General features: G+C 38.1%; 1 protein-coding gene across 1 annotated transcript in view; it reads right to left on the reverse strand.

Moving 5' to 3' along the window:
- FSIP1 (fibrous sheath interacting protein 1) overlaps window positions 1-19,666 on the reverse strand; it is a 188,880-nt gene that overhangs the window by 159,039 nt on the left and 10,175 nt on the right. Inside the window, exons 3-4 of the mRNA XM_046009042.1 lie at window positions 18,834-18,988; window positions 17,425-17,518 (exon numbers count right to left, since the gene is read on the reverse strand). Coding sequence (XP_045864998.1) covers window positions 17,425-17,518; window positions 18,834-18,988 — 249 coding nt within the window. The remainder of the gene's footprint in view (window positions 1-17,424; window positions 17,519-18,833; window positions 18,989-19,666) is intronic.

The following is a 19,666-nucleotide window of genomic DNA, read 5'->3' on the forward strand; positions in this document are numbered from 1 at the left end:
TCGACCTCTCCCACTTTCTGATAGGATCCACTGAGGACACAGTGGGATTCCTGACAAAAATGCATAACCTGAACCTAATCTTATGGAAATACAAACAAACCAGACTGGGGAACAGGCTACAAAACATCAAGCCTATCGTCTTCAAAAATTCCAGTGTCGGGGCGCCTGGGTGGCTCAGTGGGTTAAGCCGCTGCCTTCGGCTCAGGTCATGATCTCAGGGTCCTGGATCAAGTCCCGCATCGGGCTCTCTGCTCAGCGGAGAGCCTGCTTCCCTTTCTCTCTCTCTGCCTGCCTCTCTTGTGATTTCTCTCTGTCAAATAAATAAAATCTTTAAAAAAAAAAAAAAAATTCCAGTGTCATAAAATACAAAGAATGACTAAAGAGACATGACAACGCAGTGCAATACAGGACCAGTTTTCTATTGATCTATTAGTTTTCTTTTGATAGAAAGGATTTTAGCGGGACAATTGGCCAAATACGAAGAAAGCCTGTAGATTGGACAATAGTAGTGAATCGATGCTGATTTCCTGACTTGTGCGTGTGTGTGCATGCACACAGGCAAGTGTTCTTGTGTGAAGAGGGAGATGGAGGGCACACACATGTAGAGAGTCAGAGGCGAATGTGGCAACATGTTAGCACTTAGAGAATTTGGATAAAGGGCTTCTGAAAATTCTTTGTGCTTTTCTTGAAACTTTAAGTCTGAAATTATATCACAATTAAATGTAATAGGAAATTTTTAAAGATTCCTCTCCTCACTACAAATATTTATGTGGGGACAAAAAAAATCTCTCTTCAGAGATCAAGAGTCAGAGTTTGAAGGACTGAGCACACTTTAAGATTTTATTTATTTATCTGACAGACAGAGATTACAAATAGCTGGAGAGGCAGGTAGAGAGAGAGAGGAGGCAGAGAGAGAGAGAGGAGGCAGAAGGCTCCCCACTGAGCAGAGAGCCTGATGCGGGGCTCGATCCCAGGACCCTGGGATCATAACCTGAGCCGAAGGCTGAGGCTTTAACCCACTGAGCCATCCAGGTGCCCCCTGAGCACACTTTAAATAAGTCATACAGGAGAAACATTGGGATGGGATTTAAGTTGTTTCCTGCCAACTAAGGAAGAAACTCAAGTCCATCCCAGACAGTGAAGAAGGATCTAGAACAGCATCAGAGGAAATGAGGTTAGAGTGGACATGAGTGACCCAAGTGGGAGGCTGCTCCCTGATACAGATTCCCTTGAAGGTAGATGACATCCCAAAATTGGACTGAAACCCCCAAAGAAAATGAGGAAACCCAGAGCAGAGTGGGCTCTGCCTCACTACATACCTGGAACTCTGAAAGGAGACTCCACATACAGTGCTCCACACTTACATGTGATAGCCACAAAGCAGCAATGGCAGTGAGCCATGTTTAGAAGGAGACAGGGCCTGAAATTCACCCTCTGCATGCTCTCTCTCTCTCCCTCCGTCACACACACACACACACACACACACACACACACACACACCACAGTTCCTCATGGCTGGCCTACAGCATGGAGATCTAGAAGTTCTTAACCCTATGAACTATATGTAGTCTTCCCCCATGACACATCATGATGCCAACCAAAAATGCACGTATCCAAATGTCCCCGAGAATTGAGAACCATTCTACTAGACTCTAATTTCAATAAATTCAAAATATCAAAGCAATATTATTTCTATATTAGCTTTTAAAAGATAGGGCTTATAAAAAATTCTGGAGAACAAGGGAAAGGCACCTAATTTTCCAATTAACTATTAGATCAATAAGAAAATAAGAAGAAAAAAAAAAAAGAAAAGAAGAACACAATAATAACGTATAGAGAACAGTGATAACACCACATATGAAAGAATGCACTTTAGAGATAAAGCTATATTTGGAAATAAATTCATAACAGTGCTGCTTTTATCATATTGTTATAAACCAAATTGCATCCCCCCAAAATGTGTATGTTGAAGCCCTAACCGCCAGTGTGCCTGTGTTTGAATTCAGGGCCTTTAAGGAGATAATCAAAGCTAAATAAGGTCACTGGGTGGGGCCCTGATCTAATAGAACTTGTGGCCTTATAAGAAAAGGGAAAGACACCAGAGATATCTTTATCCATTTCCCCACTTCCCTTGGCACAGAGAAAAGGTCATGAGGACACAGGGAGAAGGTGGACATCCGCAAGCTGAGAAGAGAGACCTCATCGAAAAAAGAATTTTCTAGCACACCGATCTTGGACTTCTAACCTCCAGAGCTGTGAGAAAATAAATTTCTGCTGGTTAAGCCACACAGCCTGTGGTATATTTTTTATGACAGCCCTAGCAGACTAAGATACATATTTTACCAGAAAATGAAATGAGCTTAACTAATTTAACTGAAGAAGCTAGAGAAAACAATAACAAGGTCAAGAAAAGAAATAATAATTTTTAAAAAGCTAGAATGAGCAAAGAAATTCAAAACTGGCTCTTGAACATATAAAAAGAAAAATATACAAGTGTAAGTTTAAAAACAGAAAACACTAATTGTAATCAAGATCACATGTTTTTGGTGAAAAAACAGACCATTGGAACAGAATAGGGAGTTCAGAAACAGATCCACAAAAATATAGTCAACTGATCTTTAACGAAAGAGCAAAGGCAATTCAGTGGGGAGAGGATGATTTCTTTAATATGGGGCTGGAATAACTGGACGTCCATATGCAAAAAAAGAAAGGAAGGAAGGTAGCAAGGAAAGAAAGAAAGAAGGAAGGGAGGGAGGGAAGGAGGGATGAAGGGACATGGACAAATCTAGACAGAGACCTTGTACTTGTCACAAACACTAATTCAACTAAACGTAAAATGCAAAACTGTAAAACTTTTGAAGGAAAACACAGAGAAAAATCCATGTGCTCCTGGGTTTGGTGATGAGTTTTCATATACACCACCAAAAACATGATCCATGAAAGAATAAAATTGGTATATTGAACTTTATTAAAATTAAAAACTTTGGCTCTACAAAAGACTGTAAAGAGAACAAAAAGACAAGTCATAGGCTGGAAGAAAATACTTACAAAATACATATGTGATAAAGAATTTGTATCCAAAACATACAAAGCACTTAAAACTTAACAGTAAGAAAACAACAACACAATTTTGTTAAATTGGCAAAGGATCTGAACAGACAACTCACGAAAGAAAATATACAGAGAGCAGATGAACACCTGAAAAGATAGTCAACATCATTTGCCATTAGGGAAATGCAAATGCAAATTAAAACAACAATGAGATGCCACTGTATACTTATTAGAATGGCTAAAATCCAGAAAATAATACCAATTGCTGCCGAGGTTACAAAGCAACAGAAACTCCCATTCTTTGCTGGTAGGAATACAAAATGGTACAGGCCACTTGGAAGACAGGCAGTTTCTTACAAAGTTAAATAGCTTTCCCATATGTTCTAGCAATGCTGCTCCTAGATATTTATCTAAGTAAATTGAAAATTTATGTCCACAAAAAAAAACCCGATGTAGAATATTTAAAGCAGTTTAATTCATAGTCACCAAAAACTGGAAGCAGTCAAGATACCTTTCAATAAATAGATCAAGGTATAAACAAACTGCGGTACATCCATAGAATGAAATATTACTCAGTGACAAAAAGAAAGTAGTTATCAAGCCACAAAAAGATACTGATGAATCTTAAAGGCATATTGCTAAATGAAAGAACCCAATCTGAAAAGGCTATGTACTGTATGGTTCCAATTATATAACATTCTGGAAAAGGCAAACTATAGAGATGGTTAAAACGTCAGAAGCATCTAGAGGTGTGGGGGGAGGAGGGAGAGTTGACTGGGAATTCACACAGGGGATTTTTCACAGTGTTAAAACTATTCTGTATGATATTTTAAAGCTGGTTCCATGAAACTTTGCATTTTGACAACCTATAGCTTCACAACACAAAGAGTGAAACTTAATGAATGAAAGATTTCAAAATAGCATTTAGGATGTCGGAGAATCCCAAGATGGAATGCAGAATGTGACCAAACAATTTAACCATATTACAAATATCTGAAACAATCTCACTGAGGGTGGTGGAGGGAAAAGGTGCTCATCTTAAGTGTGTGTGGAAACGAGAGGAGTCTACAAGACTCAAAGCAGCAGGGACGGGGCCAGAGGACAGAACTCCAGCTGACTAAGTTGTCAACTTAGTTAATTGCTAACTTAGGTTAACAATTTTACTATCACTACACATCTACCGGAATTGAGCAACAAGTGAAGGCAGAAACAATGGCAAGAGCCAGGTTTCTCACCGTTGGAGTGGGGGTTACAGATAAGGAAGAGGAAAAGGTTAAAATGATTCATGTGGTAAAAGAATAAACTTGGAGACATCAGTATGAATCCTTATTTTGCTTAATATAGAAACAGATGGTTACACATAGAAATATTTATAGACAAGGTATATAACAGGTTAGAATACCCACAAATATTTCCTTCCTTAGAGGGCCTAGAATCAATGACTCCCCAGTAGCAAGAAGCACACCTACCAACCAGATCTTGGTTTCTAATATCATTCTCCAATCAGAGGAACCAGGGCTCCCTGAAGAAACAACTGATTCTAGGACTCCGATAGGAAATACACAAGCTGGGGGGAAAAAAGGAAATATACAAGCTGAGTCTGGTGCATCCTATAGTGCCAGAAAGTAAGGGAGTGCTCAGTAACAACAAAACAAAACTCGCAATGTTGGAGGTACATCGAAGGGACACAGGGGTATAGTACCTGGGAGGCTCAGTCGGTTGAACGTATAAATCTTGGCTTCAGAATCAGCTCCCTTTACCTCTGTCTCCCCCCCCAAAAAAGGGACACAGGAGTCGACTGAAAGAGCTCCCGATGACCAAAACTGGAAAAATCTGAGCAGCAAAATAAAGGGATATTAGATTACTATAATCCAATGTATAAAATAAATATCTACAAGTCTATATTGATATAAAGAAATGATTGAATAAATACATGGGAAGAATAGACAAAAGTAAAATAATTCAGATAATTTCACAGAAATAATTGCAGAATAATTCAAAATAACTTATGTAACTACCCCTCCTTCAAGGAGGAGAAGCATAACTCCCCACTTTTCAAGAATGAGCTGCAAATAGTAACTTTCTTCCAGAGACGGAATGGACAGGGGAAAAACTGAAGAGCTTTAGAGCGGAGAAATTTGACAAACACCTCCTCAGCCAGGTGATCAAGGCTGACATCCACAGTGATAAGTTGTGTGGCTAGTATGATGTGATGGAATGAAAATGGCACTTGGACTTTGTAGTCGTCCTCCCAAGAACATACAACTCTCATCAAATCACAAGAAAAACATGGATAAATCGCAACTGCTGGAAATTCTACAAGATACTTAATGAGTATTCTTCATAACTGCCAAAGTCATCAAAAGTCTGAGAAAGCGCACAGCCAAGAGTGGCTTGGGAGACATGAGGACGCATCCTGGATGGCACCGTGGAATAGAAAAACAAGGGTAGAGACTAAAAGTCCAAAGAAAGTGTAGGCTTTAGTTAATAATAATGTATCAGTATTGGTTCATTAATTATAACAAATGTATCATACTATACTAATAATAGGGGAAACTGGTTGCAGGTATATGTGAAATCACTACCCTATTGTCCTAATTTCTCAGTAAATCTAAAACTGTGCTTTAAAAATGTTAACTTAAAAAAGAACTTTTAGATAGAAAAGAGAAAAGGAAAACAGGAATGAAATCAGAAATAAGAAATGTGGCATAATAAACAATAAAGAGAATCTTCTTTTAAAATACTCTATGAAATTTTATTAGTAAAATGTTCAATCTTGGTGAAATGGATGCTATGAAATCTCACTGACATGGATGTATTGCCAGAATTGACTCAGAAGACTAGAAAACTGAAATATAATAGTAAATATGAAAGAAGTTGAGAAAAGAGTCAGAGAATTGCCTCCAAGAAATTATTTGAACCAGATGGTTTTTCCAGTGAAATCTTTCAAGTTTTTAGGGAACAGATAATCCCCACATTATGTAAACTATTTCAAAGCATAGAAATAAATGAACAGCCAGCCCCAATCATTTTATGAAGTTAACATAGCCTAACAAAGCATATACACACACCCTCCCAACCCAACCTCTTCCGTCAACACCAGAACACATATGCACGTGGGCACACACACACACACACACATACACACACACACACAGCAAATCTCACTCATGAATACAGACCTAAAAATTCTGAGTAAATTCAGCCATTCAAATCTGGTACTATATTAAAAGAATAAACCTTTAGAACCAAGAAATACTAACCAAAAATAAAACTCATATAGTATTTAAATGTATTGATTTTAGGGGCTCCTGGGTGGTTCAGTTGGTTAAGCATCTGCCTTCAGCTCAGGTCATGGTCCCAGGGTCCTGGGATCTCGCCCAGCATCGGGCTCCCTGCTCAGTGATCAGCCTGTTTCTCTCTCTCCCTCTGCTGCTCCCCACCCCGACTCGTTCTCTCTTTCGCTTGCACTCTCTCTCTCTCAAGTAAATAAATTAAATCTTTAAAAAATAAATAACTATATTGATTTTAAAACATTAAATAAGTTTGTCAAGATAGAAAAACTTGATGATAGTTTAAATATTAGATAATGAAATGTATTTATAAATTTCAGCACTAAGTCTTTATAAAGTCTTATTTGTGTGTTTGGCTGGTTTGATGGTTCTTTCTGTTTTATTTTTTTTTTTAAGATTTTATTTATTTATTTGACAGAGAGAGAGATCACAAGTAGGCAGAGAGGCAGGCAGAGAGAGAGGAGCAATCAGGCTCCCTGCTGAGCAGAGAGCCCGATGTGGGGCTCGATCCCAGAACCCTGAGATCATGACCTGAGCCGAAGGCAGCGGCTTAATCCACTGAGCCACCCAGGCGCCCCGGTTCTTTCTGTTTTAGGACAAGATTCAAACATGGTAAGCTGAAGGGAAGGAGACAGAGGACCGACAGATGCTCCAGGTGAGTGTCACAGAATAATGGATGGATCAGGAGCCAGGGGCAGAGTGAAAGGGATGGGTTGTTGTTGATCTTGGCCTTGAAGAACAGCACCTTCCTTCAATCTATGGTAAGAAAGACAGGGGATGAAGGAGAACAGAGTGCAGTTTAGAGACAGAAGGAAAGAATGTGGAAGGGAGTCCCACCTGGGTGGTTGTTTTCTCTGGACAGTAAGCAGGCCAGAGCGAAGGACTTGCCAAAAACAGGTAGTTAAAAACACGGTAAGCATTTGGAATAACCACTTCGGAAAATACAAAAACACATTGCTAGGCAACACTAAGACTGTAACAGAGGTTAAAATAAAAAATCCTTAACCATCCCAATTACCACAATTGACTTTCTCCCTCAATCCTCTGCAAATCAGAGCTGAAAGAAACTACCATATTTTCTTAGAATATTCAAGCTTAACATCCATGAGCAGAAGTGGCATATACCTGAATTTCAACGAGGTATTTTCAGATCATTAGAGGCTGCTGTGTTGTGCTTACACGCATTTATTTTTTTTATATTTTTTTAAGATTTTATTTATTTATTTGACAGACGGAGATCACAAGTAGGCAGAGAGGCCGGCAGAGAGAGAGAGGGAGAAGCAAGCTTCCTGCTGAGCAGAGAGCCTGATGTGGGGCTCGATCCCAGGACCCTGGGATCATGACCTGAGCCGAAGGCAGAGGCTTTAACCCACTGAGCCACCCAGGCGCCCCGCTTACACGCATTTATAAATTTAGAGCTGGAATCACAGAAGCCAACATGACAAAGAAAAAAGGAATAAATTCCATCAAAAACACTGATGTTGAACAATAATTCTATCATTAGATGTCTTCGCCCCAGAGAGCACAGAATTCTGTCTCTATCTATCAGAGAAATGCTAAAAACTAAGAGGAAACTCCTGGTATGGTAAGGAGTTTTTATTTTCACCAGATTTCTCTATAAAACTTAAAAGGGGCCCCTCAAAATGGGGTGGAAAGACTTTTTAAATATCTCTAGCAAGTGCAATATTATCTACTTCAGCATCTCAATAGTTAAAGTTGAGGTTATTAACTCTGGATTATCAAGTCAAAATGTGGTAAAAAAGTCAATTTAACATGGTTTTTATCTTTTTCTTGGTGTCAAGGCCCCACTTGAGTTTATACTTATCAATAAAATTCAATACATAACTCAACAACCAAGATCTTTTCATTTGTTTTGCTGTTGGTTCTTTGTGATGTCAGATGGGGCTAAGATGTATTTCGTGTCTGAAGATGTGGTTGGAAATTGCCATTTTACCACCAGCCCAAAGTCCCTCAAATTACTCATAGATAAAAGGTTAAGCAAATGACTGGGGAAAATAAGGAAGAATATTCATCCTAAGAATTTCTCTCTCTTCTTTTCAAAGAAAAGAGGCAGAAGGGAGGTTTGGGTATGTTTATGGATATGCATTTAAAGTTCAAGCCTAAATTTTTTTTTTTTTAATTAAAAAAATGAAATTCAAGTCTAAATAAGTCTGGCTCTAAATTCTTTCAGAGACTCTAATTTTTAATGTGTGTATTTTAACTAGATGCTGCCACCTACTGGATGATCTATAAGGGCTTTGTGCTTTCCCAGTAACAAAAAAATAGGGACGGGAACAGTGTAAAAGATTTCTGTTTCCATAAGCCTTATAGAAACATTTTACTTTAATACTTACAGCTAAACAAAATAATTCTTTGTTTTAATTTCATTCTTTTAATTTAGGGAGGTAGCTGAAGTTCAGTGGATAACATGGGAAAGAAATTAGTCTCAGAATGGAAGAAATATAAGTACTTTCATTTTATAATACGCAACTATGTTGTAATAGGAGGAATTAGAGACTAAAATCACCGCTATGTGGTCAGACTGGACTCTTAGATTTCTATTCATTTATACATACAGTGAAAATCTTCTGCTAATAATACCTTTCTTAGACTGAAGATTCCAAAAGTTTCCTCTTTGGGAATGAGGTAATAACTATGTTATGTAAAATGTAAAGAAAAAAATGTGTACTTAGCCTAATAATGTAGTCCAAAGTAAATATCTCCTTTGGTTTTTAAGATGTTTAAAAATCAGATACATGTGACTGTTAAAAATATGCCTATGATTTAAAAAACCAGTAGGAAATTTCACTAAGGAATTTGCCTTTTCTAAAAGACCAGTCACTAAAAAAAATAAAATGAAATGAAAAATAACACCATCCCTTCCCTTGGGAAGGGACCAGTCTGGCATGAGCTACAGACAGCAGCAGGAGTGAAAACCAATAGACATCCAGTTCACCTAACAGTGTCTCTAACTCCCAGTCCCTTTTCATTGATGCTACTTTTGCATCTTGTCTGCTCTGAGCACAGTAAATACTGCCAATACATAATAATTGACTAAGAATTCAAAATCTAAACATTGAAACTCTAACATGATAATGTTTAAACCAGTGATTCTCCCTGAACACAGGTTTCGAGTCCCTGGTAACTCCAGCTTTCAGCTCATGAAGTCCAGCTAATTTCCATGTTAGAACATTGGTACTAATCTAACGTTACTGCAAATGTCTGCAAGGTCTATAGCAGTCACTTGACTCCAGAGCTATAACGGGGAGCTCTACAGGTTTAAGCCAAATACGCATGGTATGAGCTTTAAAAGTGAAGTGTATTTGATAGTTCTGGTCTGATGGTGAAGACAAGACAAATGAAAACAAAAGTCGTGCCCGGCAAGGCCGAAAAGTTCATTTGCTAGTGAACTCTATGCCGGGAAAGGTTAATGTCAAAATAACATGGAGGACATGCGGAGATAGAGAGGAGATGGGAGTTGGGGGAAATCGGAGGAAGAGACAAACCATGAGAGACTGTGGACTCTGAGGAGTTAACTGAGGGTTTTGGAGGGGAGGGGAGTGGGAGGTTGGGTGAGCCTGGTGGTGGGTATTACGGAGGGCACGTATTGCATGGAACACTGGGTGTGGTGCATAAGCAATGAATTCTGGAACACTGAAAAGAAATTTTAAAAATAATTAAAAATTTTTTTAAAAAGCTACATGGATCCTGTTTCACAGTTCCTGCTCCAGAGTCAACCATGGGAGGTAGGTACCACCTCTTAGAAATGCAACATCCACTAGAGAAATCAGCATTTAGCTCCACATCCTGAAATACAGATGCTGAGATACTGTCATATCCAGAATTATATTCCTGATACTGTCCATGTTCCTTATTTGGAAAAATGAATGCAGTCTTAGTTCTATGAAGGTACAGAATTACTGACAGACGTAAGAGAAAATATAAGAAATCGTACTTTTCAAGACAGATTATCTTCAGACAATAGCCTTCAGACATTTAAGTTAATAAAATAGCATTCTATAACCTAAAAGCTTAGAGGTGCTTTGCAATCTTTTTTCTTGAATAGTGGACTCCCTGCTAAACAACTCTCAAAGAGAAAAATAGGCTTAAGAAAAACACGTTATTGCAAAAACCTTTTTGAAAAAGACAATATACCTGCCCTAATAAAATGTATTTCAAAGCTACAATAATTTTTTTAAAGGTATAATACTGACATCAGCACAGATAGAAATATTAATGGAAGAGAATAGAAAATTTGGAAAGAGACCCAATTAGTGCATGATAAAGTCAGCATTTTTAAATAAGTGAGGAAATGATGGATTATCCAATAAAAGGTACTGAGATAACTAGTGTTAAAATAAAAAACAAATGAGACTGGGGCACCTCAGTGGCTCAGTTAAGTGGCCACCTCTTGATTTTCGCTCAGGTCATGATCTCAGGGTCCTGGGATGGAGCCCTGCATCAGGCTCCACATTCAGTAGGGAGTCTGCTTGTGATTCTCTCACTCACTCTCCCCCTCCCCCCACTCATGCTCCTACTCATGTGCTCTCTCACTTTCTCTCTCTCTCAAATTAAAAAAAAAAAGGGAGGGGGGGTTCCAGGTACCTTGGCGGGTTAAGCATCTGCCTTCAGCCCAGGTCATGATCCCAGGGTCCTAGAATTGAGCCCCGCATAGGGCTCCCTGCTCAACAGGGAGCCTGCTTCTCCCTCTCCCTCTGCTTGTGCTCTCATTCTGTCAAATAAATAAATAAAATCTTCTAAAAATTAAATTAAAAAAAAAAACAAATGGAGACAAGCCTTAAAAATTATCTGAGCAGACAAAACCAGCTTAGTCATATAAACAAAACTTAATTTAGCTTCTTTTGCAAGGCTAACTTGACCTGGGTCATCTCTTGCTTATGTCTCTGGAAATCATAAGTGAAACCTCAAGTATTCTCCAAAATTGATATGAAGTAACCATTCTACTTTATAACAAAATGTCCCTGAGCCTCATTTCATGTTTTGGTTTTAGTGTTCCCAGTTTACAAGCTGCCTTTTTGATGTGTGCACAATAAACTTTTACTGATTACTACTTTGGTGATTCATTGCTTTTATTTCTGTTATTTCTGATCTTTTGATGTTAGCTAACAAAATGGAGGGGGAATCATCAAATCAACTCTCTACCTCATATATCAGAACAAAATGAGTTCTAATTAGATTAATATTTTACTTTTTTATGAAATAATAACTATACTAAAGGAAAACACGGGTACACTTTTTTTTTAAAGATCTTATTTATTTACTTGAGGGACTGAGTGAGACAGAACATAAGCCAGGGGAGGGGCAGAGAGAGAGGGAGAAACAGAATCCCTGCTGAGCAGGGAGCCCAATGTGGGACTCAATTCCAGGACCCCAGGATCATGACCTTAGCTGAAGCCAGAGCTTAACCAACTAAGCCACCCAGGAGCCCAACACAGGTACATTTTCATGTCATCTTATACTAGAAAAGGTCTTTTTAAGCAGAGCAACAATCAATGAAAAAAAAAAAAGAAGAAGAAGAAGAAATGACTGATTTAGCTAAACAAAAAATATTAAGTTTGGGTGAGCAAAGAAATACCACAAAACTAAAAATAATTAGTTAGAAAAGAAATGTTTTTGGTATTTATTATGGTCAAAGAAGTAGTATCCTTAATACATTAAGTAGTCCTTCAAATCAATAAAAAGGAGCACCTCATTTTACAAAAGAACAAGTAATTCACAAGATGGCTAAAAAAATAAATATTCAACCTCCTTAATTATCACAGAGATACAAATTGTAACTCTATTTTGAATAAGTGAAGTTTAAAACAACTATTAAATCCACTGGTGGGTCTCCAACCTCTGCCTCCTCCTGCACATGGTCTTCTCTTCCGTGTGTTTCTTCTCCTGCCTCCTCTTATGAGGGTCCTCATGATGGCACTTAGAGCCCTCCTCCATATCCACAATTATCTCCTCATCTTAAAATCCTTAACTTACTCACATCTGCAAAGACCCTTTTTCCAAATAGGGAAATACTGACAGCTTCTAGGGATTTGATGTGGATCTAGGGATTTGATCTCCTGGGGGCCCATTTTTTCAACTTAGTTTTCAACCTAACTTTTCAATTATTGCAGGTCATAATAAGAATAATTACCCAAGGAGGTTATCACAGCCTTCTGTATAATTGAAAAAAACTGAAAAACAAAGAAAATAATCTAAATGTTTAACAGCAGAATATTAGTTAAATAAATTATGGTACATCCATGTAGGAAGTCATTAAAAATAATGCTGACACAGCATAAGGAATATAGTCAATGATACTGCAATAGTGATGTTCCAGGCCAGATGGGAGCTATACTTGTAGGGAAGACAGGATAACGTACAAACTTGTTGAGTGACCATGTTGTAGACCTGAAATGAATGTAGCATTGTGTGTCAACTATACCCAAATTTTTCAAAAATTTTTAAATGCTGATATAAATCATTACAGATGTCTACTGTTACATTTTAAAAAATCACCCAAAATTTAGTGCCAAGCAATAATAATTACTGCAGGCAAGATCTACTAATGGATGCTAACACTGGTGGACAAAAGTTTGAGGAAAAACAAGATACTTGCATAATCTTAAAGTATCTCCTCCAAGATATTTATTAATTATAAAAGGAAAATTAGTAACTTTACAATAGAGAAACCTGGCAGAAACTAGCTTAACCCAAGTTTTCAAGGTTACCATCACCAGTGATATAAGACATTAACCTTCAGTACCCTGAGTGTGACTGAGTGAGAGCCTGTTAATTCTGGAGTATTCTTGCCAAACATGCATAGCCTCTACCTAAATGAGGAGAAACATCACACAAACTGAAACTGAAGGATATTTTACAAAAGAGCTAACAAGTACTCTCTACATGTGTCAAGATCATAAGAAACAGGGGGAAACTGAGGAACTAACACAAATTAGAGGAGACTAAGAAAATATGACAACTGAATGCAAAATGGGATCCTGGGTTGGAAACTAGAAAATAAAAAGGAAACAGGTGGGAAAACTGGTGGGATTTTAAGAAGGCCTATAGTTTAGTTAATAATATTATACCAACATTACCTTCTTAGCGTTGATCATGGTAAAGTCAACCCTTGAACAACATGGAGGTTAAGTGCTGACTCCCCACGTAGTCAAAAATCCATGTATACCTTTTGACTCCCCAAATACTTTACTAATGGCCTATTGTTAACTAGAAGCTTTACCAATAATGCAAATAGTCAATTAACATATATTTTATATGTTATAAGTATTATACACTGTATTCTTAAATAGAGTAAGCTGGAGAAAAGAGAATATTATTAAGAAAATCACAAGGGAAACCAGAAAAGACCCCCCAAATAGCCAAAGGAATGTTGAAAAAGAAAACCAAAACTGGAAGCATCACAATTCCGGACTTCAATCTCTATTGCAAAGCTGTCATCCTCAAGACACAATGGTACTGGCACAAAAACAGACACAAAGATCAATGGAACAGAATGGAAAACCCAGATATAAACCCTCAATTCTATGATCAACTAATAGGAAAGAATACACAATGGAGAAAAGATGGTCTCTTCAAAAAATGGTGTTGGGAAAATTAGACACATGCAGAAGAATGAAACTAGACCATTTCCTTAAACCACACACAAAAATAGACTCAAAATGGATGAAAGACCTAAATGTGAGACAGGAATCCATCAAAATCCTAGAGGAGTAGGACATCTGGGTGGCTCAGTTGGTTAAAGGTCTGCCTTCAGCTCAGGTCATAATCCCAGCCCCCCCCCCCCCCCCGTTGGGTTCCGTGCTCAGCGGGGAGCCTGCTTCTCCCTCTCCCTCTGCTCCCCCACCCCTGCTTGTGCTCTCTCTCATGTGCACTTTCTATTTCTCTCTCACTCAAATAACTAAATAAAAATTTTTAATACTAAAAAAATCCTAGAGGAGAACACACAACCTCTTCAACCTTGGGTGCAGCAACTTCTTGCTAGACACGTCTCCAAAGGCAAGAGAAACAAAAGCAAAAAGGAACTATTGGGACTTCATCAAGATAAAAAGCTTTTTCACAGCAAAGGAACAGTCAACAAAACCAAAAGACAACCAGCAAGAAGGGAGAAGATATTTGCAAATGACATATCAGATAAAGGACTAGCATCCAAGATCTATATAGATCTTATTAAACTCAACACCCAAAAAAACATATAATCCAGACAAGAAATGGGCAGAAGACATGAGCAGACATTGCTCCAAAGAAGACATACAAATGGCCAATGGACACATGAAGAAATGCTCCACATCCCTCGGCATCAGGGAAATACAAATCAAAACCACAATGAGATACACCTCACACCAGTCGAACAGCTAAAATGAGCAAGTCAGGAAATGACAGATGTTGGTAAGGATGTGGAGAAAGGGGAGCCCTCCTACACTGTTGGTGGGAATGCAAGCTGGTGCAGCCACTCTGGAAAACAGTATGGAGGTTCCTCAAAAAGTTGAAAATAAAAGCTACCCTATGACCCAGCAATTGCACTACTGGGTATTTACCCCAAAGGTACAAATGTAGTGATCCTAAGGGGAACCTGCACCCCAGTATTTATAGCAGCAATGTCCACAATAGCCAAACTATACAAAGAGACTAGATGTCCATCAGGAGATGAACGGTTAAAGAAGACATGGTATATATATACAATGGAAAATTATGCAGCCATCAAAAAATGAAATCTTGGGGGCACCTGGGTGGCTCAGTGGGTTAAAACCTCTGCCTTCGGCTCTGGTCATGATCCCAGGGTCTTGGGATCGAGCCCCTCATCGGGCTCTCTGCTCAGCAGGGAGCCTGCTTCTCCCCTCTCTCTGCCTGAGTCTCTGCCTACTTGTGATCTCTCACTCTGTCAAATAAATAAATAAAATCTTTTTTAAAAAGGGGGGGGGCCACCTAATGCAGTATGACCTCATCTTAACTAATTACATCTGCAAAGATGCTATTTCTGAATATGGCCACATTATGAGGCTCCAGGGAGACATGAATTCTGGTGGGACACTACTGAACTCACTCTAGGTGGGAACTGGCCAGCATCACTCCCTCCGTGTAGCCTCTCCATGTCGCTTGCTTGGACATTCTCAAAGCACGGCAACTTCAGCATTGTCTCACGCCTTACAGGATGGATGGCTTTCCTCTGAGTAAGCCTTCTAAGAAGAGAAGCAGAAACTGCTAGTCCTCTTAATGGCTAGGGGTGGAATTTGTGTAGGATTACTTCTGCTGTAATCCAATGGTTCAAGAAGTCCCAGCCCAGCCCAGCCCAGCCTGAAAATACAGGAAGACGTAAACTCTGCCCCTCTACGAGGACTGTAATGAACATACCTAGAGGGAAGGAACTGATGGCAAACATCTTGGAAACTAACTACCGCACAGCTTTGTTCTTCCTGACAGCTAAAGGTGCTCATAAGATACAAATGAGAAAACCAATCACAAAATACAATATATATAATTTGATCTCATTTTAATTTTTAAAATATACGTGGATAGTTGCACTAAAAATGTCTGAAAAGATAAAGAGTAAGCAAAAATATTAAGAAAGATTATCTCAGCAAGTTAAGAATTTTGGTGATTTTTTTTCTTCCTGTTTACCAATATTTTCTAATACAGATTACTTATGTGTTATTTCTATAACAAAATAGAAGAAGCAGAGAGTAAATGATCTATGATTTGAACAGGCAAAGAGTTTCTGGTGTTTTGGTTTTTTTTTAAAGATTTTATTTATTGGGGTGCCTGGGTGGCTCAGTGGATTAAGCCACTGCCTTCGGCTCAGGTCATGATCCCAGGGTCCTGGGATCGAGCCCCGCATCGGGCTCTCTGCTCCGCAGGGAGCCTGCTTCCTCCTCTCTCTCTCTGTCAAATAAATTTTTTAAAAATCTTAAAAAAAAAAAAGATTTATTATAAAAAATAATTTTTTAAGAGGCTTAACCCACTGAGCCACCCAGGTGCCCCACTGGTGTTTTAATTAGGATATATAAAAGTTAAATTTCGATAAGGCCAATCTAGATAGAGAGCTATCAAGGAGAAACTCAGAAAGACTCATTTAAAAAAAAAAAAAGTCATTAGTCATAAGAAAGGGCAACTCAGATAGGCACCCACCCTCTTGGGGAGAAACATTTGGTATATTCCAAACCCAAATCCCTCAGGCCCAAGCAGTTTCTGAGGTCTCAATCCTGGATCCAGAAAGAAACAACCTGATGGAATTTCATTCATATCAAAGGTCATGCTAAACAGCTACAGAAGTCTGAATCAGGTTCTCAGGCTTCTGCAATGTTAGACATTCACTTTGCAAAAGACAGATGGATCCCAGGATTCTCAGAGAAATCAGAGGCCTTTGCTCAGAGTCGGTCCTACCCCCAAGCAGTACCGGAGAACCACTTATGTGACATAGGTTAAAGGATTTGCAAAGTGGCCCACCAAAATATATCAACTGCTTCCCAATCCCTAAAATTTTTACCACCATTTAAGTAAGTTACACATTACCAGACTCCATAACACTTCTGCAGATGAAGAAGGAGGAAGAGAAGATAAAGGAAGAGGAGGAGGAAAAGAAGGAACATAGGTACACATAAATACAAGGTGGGAATGTAAAAACGTGCACAATTAATCGGCCGGTCTCAAAAGCAAGACTAGAAGAGAACAGGCCAATAGAACAAATCAGTAATGGGTTTTTATGAAAGGGGTTGCAGAAGCCTGAGTAGGACCCTCCATGGGAGGATTCTAGGCAGTTAGGAGACGGTCTGCATAGACTGGGTGCCTAGAGGTATCTAAGAGGCACAGAAGTAAAGGCAAACACACTTTGTCTCTTTCCCAGTTTTTCACTGTGCTGCCCCCACACCTGTGAGCAGATACAAACCCTAGAAGCCTCCGAAACGTCTCTACACTCAAGATAGTTCCATATAATCCCACCTAATGTGATCATTTCCCCTAAAGAACAGTTAGGCTTAGAAAAAGAAAAAACAGATGAACTGGAAATCTTACTTTAATCCAAATAATCTATGACTCTGAGATAAAAACAAAGACAAATTTTACTCACCGGCAGTTTCTTCTGATGCATCAGTCAAAGCTAGAAACTTTTTTGTATTTTCCATCTCCTCATTACTTTGCAAAGTTTCACCAGTTTTTGCAGACTAAAAAAAGAGAAACAAGTTTAAACATGGAAAAAGAAGGCAACTATACTCATCAATTTTTTTTAAATTCTATGGATTCCAAACTGTGTACATACAAACAAGATTCATTTGTATTTCTTTAATTAGGAAATCTATTAATGTTCCTGTTCCCACAAAATTCTAGCAATTAATAGTCTCAAATGGAGTTAGAATATATGTCTATCATTACATAACGATTATCTTGGTTATATCTTCTTCAGCTTCTGTTTAATATGTCTTAATTAGTAACCTAAAGGTACATCATTGAATTACAGTTTCAGACATTTCAAGATTGATGCTGTATTTTATTATGGGTCCAGTCATCATTCTTATTTCCAAACAAGTAAAAATTTGTTTTGAGATGAGACTCAATAAGAATAAATGATAGACTAACTTTTTCTGCTAAAATTTACACAAATCATTGCTCTAGTTTAAAGCACTGCATTTTGTATGGTGCTTTCTTTTTAGCCCGTGGCCTGCCTGGGAGTCTTATACAAATGTATTCTTAATTACTTTATTAATTCATATTATCATCTAGGAAATTTCCTTTAAGTCAATCAACTAATCAAGGAGGAATTTATCAAAAACAACCAATCTGTTTTTATAATACTCCTTACTTTAAAAGCGCTCTCCTTTAAGGGGCAAAGTTCAAATATGAACCAATGGCTATACATCAAGTCAGCACAAACATCTGGTCAACTTCCACCTCTCAATACTACAGAGAATAAAAGGTCCAAGAAGGCCAAGGAACATTAATGGAGCACTAGAAATGTACTGAGACAGAAGCAAATACAGCGTGGTCACAGACAACAAGCACTTCACAGCTTCTAAGAGATCCTGACCAGCATATGACACAGTGAACTCCCCACTTCCTGGTCACAAAAGTTTACTCAAATAATAATGATCATCAGAGGGTTAAATGTCTGGTATATTTATGAATTTATCTCCAAACTGTAAACTTGCTGAAGAAAAAGCAGACATACATCCTCGAATGTAGGCGCCACATGACATTCTATTCCATAGCCTGAAACCAGGAAGAGAGGTCTACCGTGCTGTCCATGGAAAATGAACATGTCAAAACAGTGCCTGAAATCTGGAATGCTGCTAAGTTACCTTGTCGAGTTCAAGAAAACTATCTCCCTCACCCACCACCCAATATGGAAATATATGCACCACTGTCCTACTTCCACAAAATAAATCAATAAAGGCAGACCACACTGATATGACCATAGTCCATGCTTTTACTCATCTTAAAGGAAACTTTCTTCCATGTCAGCATATGGTAAACATTCCTTACCTTGAGTTCTTCCCACAGCTTTATTCTCATGTCTAGACCTTGCTTCTTAATTTCTTTTTCTCTGTATTGTCTCTTCACCAATATCTTATCAAGCCTCCTCATCTTCTGAATAGCATCTTGAAGTTGAGAATCTAATTCTTTTAATTCGGGTTCATCTATATTGTGTTGAAAGTAGGAATGAGTCTGAAGTTTAGTACAACCATAAAGTTTTATTTTGTGTTTTATTTGCTATTTGTTCTTTCATTCAACAAATGTTTATGGCTCACAAGAATAACTAACATTGGTGTCACATATCTTGATTTACAAAGTACTTTCACATGTATTTTTTTCATTTAATTATCTAACAACCCTATGAAATAGACATTTATCTCTGTTTCAAGTTGAAATAACCGGATCTTTTCTTTTTTCCTTTTTAAAAATTTTTAAATTTAAGCATAATTGACACACAATTTTATATTAGTTTCAAGTGTACAACATAGCATTCAAAACTCTATAACATGCTCTATGCTCACAAGCAGAGCTATCAACTGTCACCATATAATGCTATTACAATACCACTGACTGAAAAAAAAAATAAAGCAATACCATTGACTGAATTCCCTATGCTGAGCCCTTTATTCCCATGACTTATTAATTCCATAACTGGAAGCATGTATTTCCCACTCCCCATTAAGTGTCCTTGAGTTCCTTCCATATCTTGGCCATGAAAGATGATAATCTGCCAATGAGCATAAATGCTCAATCCCAGCCGTTCTAGGTTAGATAATTAGAAATGGCACATTCTTTAAAAAAAAAAAAAAAGAAGAAGAAAGAAAGAAAGAAAAAAGAAAAAA

Source organism: Meles meles, chromosome 6 (assembly GCF_922984935.1).
Source record: "Meles meles chromosome 6, mMelMel3.1 paternal haplotype, whole genome shotgun sequence".
NCBI lineage: Eukaryota > Metazoa > Chordata > Mammalia > Carnivora > Mustelidae > Meles > Meles meles.